The sequence below is a fragment of the Trichomonas vaginalis genome, chromosome VI (genome assembly GCF_026262505.1).
Source record: "Trichomonas vaginalis G3 chromosome VI, whole genome shotgun sequence".
Classification (NCBI taxonomy): domain Eukaryota; phylum Parabasalia; order Trichomonadida; family Trichomonadidae; genus Trichomonas; species Trichomonas vaginalis.
The window spans coordinates 14,109,939-14,121,800 of record NC_067208.1 but is presented as its reverse complement, the minus strand read 5'-3'; the positions used below and the strand labels follow the sequence as shown (position 1 = coordinate 14,121,800).

The following is an 11,862-nucleotide window of genomic DNA, read 5'->3' as shown; positions in this document are numbered from 1 at the left end:
AAAAAAACATTCGAATTCCTTTATTTTCTTTTAGCCTTACATATTTATTCAACTAGTTTACTATCTTACTTATCCTTTACTGAAAAAAAAATCAATTTTAAGTAATTTGAATTTCATATTTAGCCAAATTCGGAATTATTGCACCATAATTTATCACTAATTTTCAGGTAATGAATACGGAATACTTCCTTTAGTATATTACGAATAAAAAAATTTCTCATTATAATTTATCTATTCTTTTTTCTTTTATTCAATAGAAATCATAATTGTGCTTCTTCAAAGTATTATATGTAAAGCTAATATGCTTAATAAATACTATCATAATAAGTTTTATGTGCATTTTTATAAATTAAAATATATTTTAAGCAAATTGCGTATAGAATCATTGGCTATAAGTCAAGTTTAGTAATATTTATTATTGTAAATAGTATTTATCATACATTGATATAATATAATTTTATATCAAATCTATATCATCACCAAACTCAAATAGCACCACACCACAAACTAGTTCTGATCACTGATACCAATAGATATCCTCAAAGACCATTTTTTAAACTATCTTGGTGTAAAGTACCACTTTTTTGCACTTTTTGGCACTTTTTTCGGAAAAAAGGCCTTTTGACACACCCGTAAAAAGAAAAAAGGCCTCACTCCTTTTCTAAAATCTTCAATTTTTCAATTGATATTCAATTCTTTAGTTTCTAATAATGTTCTTGATCCTTTCTTCTCATGTGTTATCTAAAATCAATGTACTAACTTTTTGCGAAACTAAAATGGCAAGATATGGAACTTTGCAAGTCGAATTCAATAATATAAATTATAAGGTTGATCAGGATCTTAATTCTTACGATATATATTACAGAGTCAATGAATCTGAATGGGTGCATTATGATGGAAAATTGTTTGGTGAAAAGTTAGTTGCAGAGCTTCAATTAGGTAAATACAAAAATGTCTTGGGTAGTTCAAAAATTGATTATGAAGTGCGTTTAGATGAAGAAGTTGTGTTCAAGGATTATTTTACTATATGTGCAGTCATGGAGAATAATATAACAAGATCATCAATGACCCCTTATTTCTATGAACCTGGATCAACACCAAAAATTCAAATTGATGTAATCGATTATAATTTGGACCCGTCCCCATATTGGAAAATCACAATCGAAAAAGATGGTGAATACATTACAATTGATGACGAAGAAATGGATGAATTTTACTTATCAAGAGGTTCAACAGGGTTTGGCAATGAAAGGTATACTTGGTACCCCTGTACGGTAGGTAATTGCCTTCCTGACGCATTCTTTAATTTACATATTGACGAAGTCGGAAATTACTCCGTAACGGTGGATGTTTATGAAGATCCGGTTAAATATAAAGTTAAGACAGTTACTGATGAAATTTACATTAGGAATCGCATGCAAATAGAATATCTTGGAAGTGATAAAGAATATTATTATCCAGGTGAAGAACCCATCTTGAATTTCCGATTTAAATCAATAGAAGATCCTGAAACAAATTATAACGTTTATGTTAATGATGACAAATTCGTAATACATGAAACTAATGGAGAAGTTTTTACATGCACCATTAAAATACCTGAAAATGTACAAACTGATGAATTTAGTTTCAATTATAACGTGTCTGTCGCAGATGTAATATGGTCTGATAACAACTCAGATAAACTTGAGGTAAGATCAAAGCCTATTCTTTCCAATCCGCTTAGTGAGAATCCATATATATTTACAGATGATATTAGCGTTTCAGTTACTTGCAATGATGAAGATAATAATGAGAAATTCAATATATATTACAAAGTTGGAGAAGGTTCTAATAATTTCAATATGTTGCCTGATGCCATCGATGCCGATGAATCTAAGCAAACAGTTCTCAAGGTTAAAGTAGATAATACACTTTTGAGTCACGGAAACAACGAAATCTTCATCAAAGTAGTTGATAAATTCAGAATAGAATCAAATATTATCAAAACAGACGTCAAGATTGTTTCTTTGCCAAGCATAAAAATCTCAGGTCAATCCGAGTTCTATCAAACTGGCGACGATGTAAACTTGAGAATTGAAATATCAGACGAAGATGATGACGATTATTCTGATATCTCGTATTCATTTGGTGATGAAATCAGCGAGCCCACATTCCTTCAGAAGATAACATATCAAGATGGAAGCAAGACATACTCTGGTCCACTTAACACATTCAAGATACCAGAAGATGCTTCTGCGGGTCCTCTGACTCTGACAATTTTCGCTAAAGATTCATTCGGAAAAACAAATACTCAAAAGATTGTTCTCATGATCCATAAGAAACCAGTCATAACTCCTCAGATCGGACAGACAAATCTAGTTCCAGGAAAATCGTATCAAATCACATTCGAAATTTCTGATGGAGATCTTCCAAACGACGAGATCAGTATTTCATACAAACTTGGTGATAGTGGTGATTATCTAAATGCACTCACATACAAAGATGGTGAATCTAAAGAATTCGATGTTTCCGTTCCTTCCGACTATCAACCAGGAAACACAACAATCAAAATCAAAGCAGTTGACAAATTCTCACTTCAAGATGAGAAAACACTCAATGTTTATATTAAACACAAACCTACAATCACTGTCGATGAACTCACGAAAACAAACTTCGTAGGTGGTAAGACAGTTTCATTCAATGGAACATATTCTGATGAAGACAATGACAAAGGAAAAGTACATCTTCACTCCGATATAGGTGATTCATCCACAGAGATGTTAAACAGTGGAGATAAATTCAACATTCAACTTTCCATTCCTGCAGATCAACAAGTTGGACCTATCACAGTTAATCTCAAGAGCGAAGACTCTGATGGTCTAACTTCAGCAGATAGTCCTGTTACATTCTATGTTAGATCAGTTCCGAAATTCGGTGATTGTCAATTTGACAAAGAGATCTACAAAGCAGGAGATTCTGTCACAATCACATGTACTATTAACGATAATGATTCTGGAGACAAAATCAAATATGGAACATATGATTCATCAAATGATCAATTCACGAAGCAATCAGAAATTGACATTTCATCAAGTTCAGCAAGAATATCTTTCGGCCCATATCAGATCCCACCAGATTATACAGAACCATCTTACGATGTTACTTTAAGAGTTATTGATAGTTATGAATTTTATTCAGATAAACAAATCCAAGCTTCTCTGAAAAACAAACCTATCATTGTATCGAAATCTTCTGACAAAGAGTACTATCTCAGAGGCGAAACAATTAACTTGAAAGTTTTTATAAGTGATGATGATAACACAGATTCTGTCACAGTCACAGCTCAATTCGGAGAACAGAGATCAACAAAAACACAAGACACGACTAAAGGTGTCGAATCAGAATTCGATCTGTCATTCACTATCCCAGATGACGCAGAGATCGGCCAAATGACAATTTTTATTTCTGCATCGGACAGCTCAGGAATAACTGCAGGACCAGAAAATATTATTTTGCCTCTCTATTTCAAGCCAATAATCAAAGTAACATCTCCAACACAAATATACAAACCAAGTGAAACAGCAGTAATTAGTGTATCAATTGAAGACCATGATGCCGAAGAGATTGTCAGTCTCAAGTACAAATACGAAGGTATGACGAACTATGCGACTATCACTCCTAGTGTTACAATCGACTCTGAAACGAAGTCAGCGACAACACAAGTGGATGTCCCTCTTCCAAACGAATACGGCGGAGAACTTCAAATCGAATTGATTGGCACCGACAAACACTCCCTTGAATCCTCTAAAGAACTTGCACCTGTCACTATCAGAAATGCTCCACAACTCGAGTACAATTCTCAAATTCAAACGATTGTTCAGGGAGATGAATTGAAGATTTCAGGATTTATCAAAGATTATGACACAAAGGATACTTTCACCTTATTTATTGATAATTCTGCACACGATACGAAATTCGAGCGTACATCTGAAAAAACCACTTTTTCAATTCAAATTCCTATTTCTAACTTGGCAACCGGAGAAAGATCCTTGGATATATATGTCAAAGATAGCTCTAATTTCGAATCTGATCATAAAAACATTGTGTTCAATATGAGAGCAAGACCTGTTGTAGAAATAAATCCAATTAATGGAAGACATCAAAGAGGAAAGCAATTAGAAATTTCCTTCAATATTAAAGATGAAGATGAAGGAGATTCATCCATTATCAAAATCAAATATGGCAACAAAGAAATCCAAAGTAATACAAGAAAACTTCGTGATGAAGGACGAATCACAACTAAATCAACATTTGAAGAGCACAAACTCAATATTTTAATTCCAAATGACTCCAAGTTCGGTGAATCTACTCTTGAAATTGTAGCAATAGATTCATATGGATATTCATCAAATCCTGTTTCAACTACAGTCTATGTTTTAACACCACCTCAAATAATTTATCATGGAAATGATAGAGATGATATTAAACCTGGAGATAACGTTACAACATTGTTTAAAGTTAAAGATGTTGATGGTGATAATAACATTACTATTTCTCTCCAACTTCCAGATGGAACAGTTATTGGCCAGATTACTCATGAATGCATACAGGATTCGAACTTGAAATCATCTTGCAACGACAAAGACTCTAATCTCAATCTTTCGATTCCAGAATCAACATCAGATGGAGAGTATCCAGTTATTGCAATAATTAATGATACTTACGGACAATTTTCAACCGTACCAATAACTCTTAATGTAATGAACTATCAACCAGAAGTCGAAATCGTTAATAAAGAAGAAATCCAGAGGACTGTTTTTGCTCCAAATGAAACAGTGATCTTCAATTATAGAATTAGAGATAATAATACAGAAGATTTTTCAAAAGTTTACATTGCAATTTATAATGACACAAATATAACAGATGACACCATACCACATGCTATATATGATACAACAAAAGAATGGTCAGCGCATAATTATTCATTTGAAATACCAAGCTCATTCAGTGATGGTAAGTATACATTTACTATTTATTTAGTAGATAAGAATGGCAAGAAATCTAAAATTTCTCAATCAACATTTCATGTGGATAGAGCAAAAGGTGCTATATATGGCGACACTAATCTATTCCAAGTTCTTGTTGAAAAGAGATGGATCGTTATTGTAATCATTTCATTAGTTTCCATTCTTGCCCTAATAGTCATTCTCGTCATTATTATTCTTTTGATACCATGTGGAAAGGAAGAAAGTGAGATGAACGAAGAAGAAGACGAACATCCTGAAATTGCCGATGATTGGTCAGAACCAGAAGATTCAGGTGAAACTGTTTCTGTGAATTCTGATGAAGTTGAGGAATTTGATGTTAATATATAAAACATCAGTTTCCATAATATCCATGCAGCCAATTTATAGTCTGTTTGCGAAATCAAAGTATTTTATTTTTATTTTACATAATTAATTAAAGACTAGGATTTCATTTAATAAAATTATTTTTCTTTAGATCGATTATATCATATTAAATATATAAGCACTGAGTTATTTTGACAATTTCTTATGAAATAATTAGATGTTTAGTAAATTCAATGAATATATAACTAATTTCTTCGAATATTCATTGTGTAGATAGTATTAAGAAAATTACCTTTCATCTTAATTTTCAAAATTTGATTTTGAATTTTGTTTTGATTTTGAGGATATTTGTGTTAGTTATCCAGGTGATAGCAATCATTTCATACATAATTACTTGTTCCATTAATTAATCATAATTTTTTTGAAAAAACGTCTTTAAGATTCAAAATAAAGCCATTCGCTTTAACATATTCATGTTTTGTTCGTTTCATAGGAAACCTTGTGAATTGAAGAAAATGAATTGAATAAATTTAAGGGTGGCTTCCGACCAAATTGTCACTTTTTAGCCCAAGTGAGAAAATTTCGTAATTTATAACCAAGTTTTTTAAAATATATATTTAATAAAGATTCTATTTTTCTTATTAAATTTCAAAAATGAGGGGGTTCGGAATCGTCCACAAATTGCCGAAAGGGTTTTTGCCAGTTTTGAATCCGCTTATTTTTATCGACCAAAATTATAATAAATATAATTTTCGATAAGTATTCTACCCAAATGATTCTTCAAAAAATTATTTTTCGGATTTTATTCCGTAAAAAAACGTTAAAGAAAACGCCTATAAAATTTCGAATCTTCCCTAAAAAATTCAGTGCAGGTCGATTTAAGAGATTTTTCAAAAATAATCATATCAGTAGATAGGGTATAATATAGAGAAGCTTTATGAATAACTTAAAATCCGGGAAACTCAATATTCAACGAGAAAAACGCTTAACGAATTTCACTTTTGGTGTAAACATCACAAAAAATTGAGAGGGCTTTCTGGTCGGAAGCCTCCCTTAAAAATTATGCAGTAATTATTGTTTTCAATTTAAAAAATCAAATACATGGTTAACATGTTGTGCATTCATATTCTTTTTGCAATTGGGAAATATAAGAATAAGGAAAATTTCGAAATAATGAAATTGAATTAAACAATGAAATTTGGTATAAATCGCATCTTTTATTTTTTAGCATATATTCAGTTTAGTTTTGTTTTTGTTAATTTTCAAGTTTTGAAAATTGAGAAAATTAAAACAAATTTTTCTCAATGAATTTATACTGTTTATCAATTTTTCAACATTTTTGTAAAAAGGAGTGTGAGTTTATGCTTTCTCAATTTTTGCATTCAATTGATAAATCTTACTTAATATCAAAAATAGAAAAAGGAGAATCAAATTTTATAAGTTTATGAAATTATTAAGCAAAAATTTGAATAATAAACAAAATTAATAGTAAATTTTAACAACTTTTATCTGAGTTTTCAGATAATATACAAAGTAATTGAGTGTTTCCTAAATTTTGATAATGGCATTTTGATTGATTTACATTTAAAATAATCGGTTATGTAAACAAAAATTTGAAAAATTTACAACATACAATTCAGAAATAGGACATCACAAAATTATATCTTGAAAAATAATTCATCTCCATTTGCATTGCTATTGTTATCTACATCAGCATTTATAGGTTCGAAAAAATGTTTGATAAACCTATCATCAAGGAAAACGTTCTGTACAGTAGGGGAATTGAGCGGAATTTTCTCTGAATCTGCACTAATAGCTTTTGAATTTTCAAATTCATTGTCATCTAAGTTTAAATGAGGCGATTCTACATTATATTTCGTTGGATTTTGGAAATAATCTTCTTTTACGACCGAATTCCATCTGTTTTTAACACTATTATCTGATCTTCCTTTAAGACATGAGCTAATTTGAGACCATTTAGTTCCGTATTTTTGTACATTCTGCGCTATAATCTTATCTTCTTCTAATGTCCAAGGTCCGAAAGAGTTCTGTGGGGATAGGTAGTTATGCCACCTATCGCGAAGTTGTTTTGGTGTAAAACTTGGCATCTGCTTTGCTACATTTTTCCACCCTGTAAAGGTTTGTTCTTTACGAATAGTCTCTAATTGTTTATCATCCTCGGGTCCGAATAATCTTCGTCTCTTAACTCCATTGTGTGATGCTTCATCCGTCATACTAAAATTTTATTGATTTTTTTTTCAATTGAAGAACATAATTTTTCCTCTCAATTTACATGCAGTAGATTTAAAGAAGAATAAGTAACATACTTTTCATGTACAGTACGAAAACTTTTGTTCTAAAATCTTTGCAAGATTTTTTAATCATGAAAATTGCTTTTTAAAAATAACTTTAAAATTATGATGTACTATTATTAAAGTGTAAAGGAACTCGGTTTTGAGTCCCCAAAATTGAAAGTTGAATTTAACATAAAAAAAATTATTTGTATAATGCAAAAACAAACTGCCCATTTAATATCTCACCAATAACTATATTAGAGTTAAATGCTATTTCATTTGTTCTTTCGAACGAATGATTGTTATGATTGATTATTGAGAATATAAATGAATATTATCAATTTTAAATCCTGTATATAGAACAGTAGCTAATGAAGTTATGATTTCATTTTAATATGAATTGTGATTATTCGGGTCTTGACATGTAGTTTCTATTAGCTTTCATAATTAATACTCAAATAGGCGATTGCAAAACTTTAATATTTTTGAATAAGCATTACCAAAAAATTATATTTTTTTATTCTTTGACGCGGTGTCTTTATTTTTAGTGCTTAATGACTTTTAATTTACAAATAATGGCTACAACATACTTCAATATCGGAAGTGCAGCCTAATAAAATTAGATGAATATTTTCAAATCTTAATATATTGAATACAAGTAAATAACGATATTTTAATTCATTAAATGATATATGATAGAGTATAACAATTCTCTCAGTCCGCAAAGTAAAAATCGTCATAATTATTTCAAGGTAAGCTTGAGATAATTACCTTTAAGCGTTTGCTTGTAGGTTTCCTCGTACAAGTATTCCCAACTTGCTTGGCTTGAGATTTCCACATCATCTCCTTCAAAATCAGTTAAAACGAGTGAGTTGCATGGATGAAATACTTTGAAAATTTCTTCTTTTCCTTTGTCAAAGTCAAGGCCATCTGGGAGGTTCATTAAAATGCCGTAGTTAATTTCAGGAGTTCTGATTAATACAACTCTTGTTGGTGTAGCTACTGGTTGGTCGAATTCTGGAGTTGGTGTAAAGAAGCGAAGTTCTTCCTCTGTAAGGATATCGATTTGGACAGGATTGATTTGATTTGCAGAGCAATAATATGACATGAAGTTAAAATCATTATTATTACGGAGAACAGCGCTGGTTCCGTTAGTCATTATAAATCTTAAAAGACATTTTTCTGGTGATTTGAATACCGACTTCATTTTTCCTTGTAAAAGGCTCAAATTCGAGCCGTTAAGTTTTAAGAAAACCTTCTTACCAGGGATTAGACTGCTTGTGATAAATATTGAATCCATTAACTTGACTTCTCCTTTCGAACTTGAAAATTTTTTAGTTAATTCGTCTTTCTCTGCTTGGAGCTTTTTGCTTTTGTTCTCTTCAAGTTCTAGTAGAGACTCGATGTGAGATTGAATTGCGTTTGAGTTATTCAACAAATCTCCCATTGAAATTAATTTATATAAAAGTGACATTTTTCTCGGGAATCGACAATTCGGAAAAATAACCCTCTTTTTTTTGAATGGCGATTAGATTTCATGATCAAAATAAAGATTGCACATTGTTTCTTTGCGATATCAGTGAACATGTAACAGAAGAAATACTTACAGAGCTTTTTATGCAAGTTGGTCCGGTTGTTTTCGTAAATATTCCTCGAGATCGGATTACAAATCGAATGAACGGTTATGCATTCGTAGAATTTCGCACAGAACAAGATTGCATGTATGCTCTTTCAGTGATGCAAGGTGTTAAACTCTTTGGAGTCCCATTAAAACTTTCTGCAAATTCTACTCCATCAACGGGTGATGAACTTGACGTTGGCGCCAAGCTATACATTGGAAACCTTTCACAAGATGTCAATGATGGTAATCTTTTACAGACATTTAGACAATTTGGAAATGTTCTTCACGCCAGAGTTGTTGTTGATCCTGCGACTGGTAAGAGCCTTGGACATGGGTTTGTTGCATACGATAGCTTTGATGCTGCCGATAAAGCAAAAAAGGCAATGAATGGAGAATACTTTGGAGGACAGCCTATTACTGTTTCCTATGCATACAAGAGTGGAACTAAGAGCGGCGAGAAACACGGTGATAGATCTGAAAGATCAGTCGCTCCAAACGCACAAATTGCAACTCAATTGAAGAAAATCAAGCGTGCCGTTAATGCCATACCAGATGTTGGTGTATAGATTGCTTATTATATTATTTTGTGTTTGTATTCATAAAATTTTTTAAAATTATTTCATTAAAAGAAGATTCCGAATTGAAAATTTGAATCACAATCCCATTACTAGAAACTTTGAGATATGGATAAATAAAATTTTGAATTTTGTGTACATGATCGTGAAAAGTGTCAAAATGATTGATTTAATAATGAGGAACAGACGAAGGCGAATGATGGTCAGATATCTTGTTTTTATGATCGCCTTGTTTTTGTTTGCAACCTGTTCTTTATTATCTCTTCAGTACAATCATATTGCGAATGAAATGGAGAAAAATGCAAAACCATTTCTTGATTTGTATGGGCATGATCCTCCAATTGTATCGCCAGATTATGTAAAACTTGATCAAATTAAAGAAGCTTTCCGATATGCATGGAATAGCTATAAAAGACTCTGTTGGGGCCATGATCTTCTAAATCCTTCAACAGGAAAGTGCGAAGACACTTTGCACGGAGGATTAACAATAGTTGATAGCTTGACTAGTCTTATTCTGATGAATTTAACTGAAGAATACAAAGAAGCGAGAAATTTTGTCGAAACAAAATTTTCATTAAAAGGAACATGGACTCCATTTGAGTTTATTATTAGATATTTAGCATCATTTGAATCTGCATATCAACTGACCAATGACACTTTGTATCTAGAGAAAGCACAGCTCTGCATGGACTTAGTTTTTGATTTGATTGATAATAACGGAAATTTCTATGATGTTTTTACAATTACTAATAGAGATGGCGAGATGAAAACAACAAGGAACTACGGAGAAACAACTCTTGCTCTGATTGGCACTTTGCAATTGGAATTCCTAACAATGACCGCCATAACTAAAAACACAAGTTATGTTGGCAAAGCATTTTTAGCTTATAGAAGATTGTTCTCAATGTATTCGAAGTCAGGCTTCATATATGACTTAAATGAATATAAACCAGATGGATTTATTAAGATAGGAGAAGAATCTGATTCATTCTACGAATATATCCTGAAAACATATTTCTTGTCTGGTGGAATATCTTATGAATTGTTTAATCGTCATCTTATGTTTATGGATGATGTCAGAAAGAACCTTGTAAATATACAAGGAAACATGGATATTTATTATATAGGTACTAATCTCAAGGGCATAAGATTCCCTCATGCTTCTCACCTTTCTGCTTTCCTTCCTGGAATGATCACCATGGGAACAATCATCGCAAATTCTCATGCAAGAGATGATTTTGAATTGGCAACAAATTTGGTCGAAGGATATGTGAAGACTGCGAATTTGATGAAGACTGGTTTGCTTCCTGAAGAGTTCGAATATAAATATGGAAATAGAACTAAGAAATATGTAGAATGCTCGAATGCAAATTATCATTTAAGACCTGAAGTTATTGAATCTATTTATTATTTGTGGAAAATGACAGGTGATGAAAAGTATAGAGAATATAATTGGGAATTCTTTAAGAAAATTAATACTACTTGCAGAATGGAGAATGGGTTTAGTCCAATATCAGATGTAGATGGTAATTATTCGTACATCGGAAATATGGAATCTTATTTCTTCTCTGAAACTCTGAAATACTTGTTTTTAACATTTTCGGATTCATCATATATGCCAATGACTGAATGGATATTCAATACTGAAGGTCATCCGTTCAAGAAATGGAATGATCTCCAAAGAAGAGATTACAGAGATTTCATGCTTTAATATCTTATTTTTTTGTTCATATATATAGAGATAGATTATAAATAATTAGATATTGCTTAAAGAATCTTAATATGATATTTCAATAGACATATTGAATCAGTGTACTATTCTATCTTATAAGTACTTCCTTACAAATATTAGAATGTTTACGTTTTGATCTTAGAGTTGAGCATTTTAATTTTGAATAAATTGAATTAAGAGAATTTAACAAAAACTATGTAATAAAATCAATTCACTAACGCTAAAAATGATGTATACCCGATTTATATTTCATTATCACAATTGGCTTTCATCCGTTAATTTAAAATTACCACAGATCATAGAATAAACC

At 31.3% G+C, this 11,862-nt stretch overlaps 5 protein-coding genes across 5 annotated transcripts, besides 1 other annotated feature; 3 read left to right on the top strand and 2 right to left on the bottom strand.

The window, feature by feature from the left end:
• Positions 1 to 710: 710 nt before the first annotated feature.
• On the top strand, positions 711 to 5,354 carry TVAGG3_0862510 (immunoglobulins domain-containing protein; the record flags this gene model as incomplete). Its single annotated transcript, XM_001324548.1, has 1 exon — positions 711 to 5,354. One exon carries the CDS (start codon positions 711 to 713, stop codon positions 5,352 to 5,354), a length of 4,644 nt encoding a protein of 1,547 aa, XP_001324583.1.
• A 510-nt stretch (positions 5,355 to 5,864) lies between these two features.
• Positions 5,865 to 6,383: a mobile genetic element.
• A 365-nt stretch (positions 6,384 to 6,748) lies between these two features.
• Positions 6,749 to 7,716, bottom strand: TVAGG3_0862490 (RNA polymerase II transcription regulator recruiting protein; the record flags this gene model as incomplete). Its single annotated transcript, XM_001324547.1, has 1 exon — positions 6,989 to 7,564. One exon carries the CDS (start codon positions 7,562 to 7,564, stop codon positions 6,989 to 6,991), a length of 576 nt encoding a protein of 191 aa, XP_001324582.1.
• A 601-nt stretch (positions 7,717 to 8,317) lies between these two features.
• Positions 8,318 to 9,074, bottom strand: TVAGG3_0862480 (uncharacterized protein; the record flags this gene model as incomplete). Its single annotated transcript, XM_001324546.1, has 1 exon — positions 8,367 to 9,071. The coding sequence occupies one exon, from the start codon at positions 9,069 to 9,071 to the stop codon at positions 8,367 to 8,369; it is 705 nt and encodes a 234-aa protein (XP_001324581.1).
• Positions 9,075 to 9,104: 30 nt separating this feature from the next.
• Positions 9,105 to 9,818, top strand: TVAGG3_0862470 (RNA splicing; the record flags this gene model as incomplete). The annotated part of the gene is made up of 1 exon (XM_001324545.1): positions 9,146 to 9,811. The coding sequence occupies one exon, from the start codon at positions 9,146 to 9,148 to the stop codon at positions 9,809 to 9,811; it is 666 nt and encodes a 221-aa protein (XP_001324580.1).
• A 171-nt stretch (positions 9,819 to 9,989) lies between these two features.
• TVAGG3_0862460 (glycosyl hydrolase) lies at positions 9,990 to 11,574 on the top strand (the record flags this gene model as incomplete). The annotated part of the gene is made up of 1 exon (XM_001324544.2): positions 9,996 to 11,531. The coding sequence occupies one exon, from the start codon at positions 9,996 to 9,998 to the stop codon at positions 11,529 to 11,531; it is 1,536 nt and encodes a 511-aa protein (XP_001324579.2).
• Positions 11,575 to 11,862: the final 288 nt, after the last annotated feature.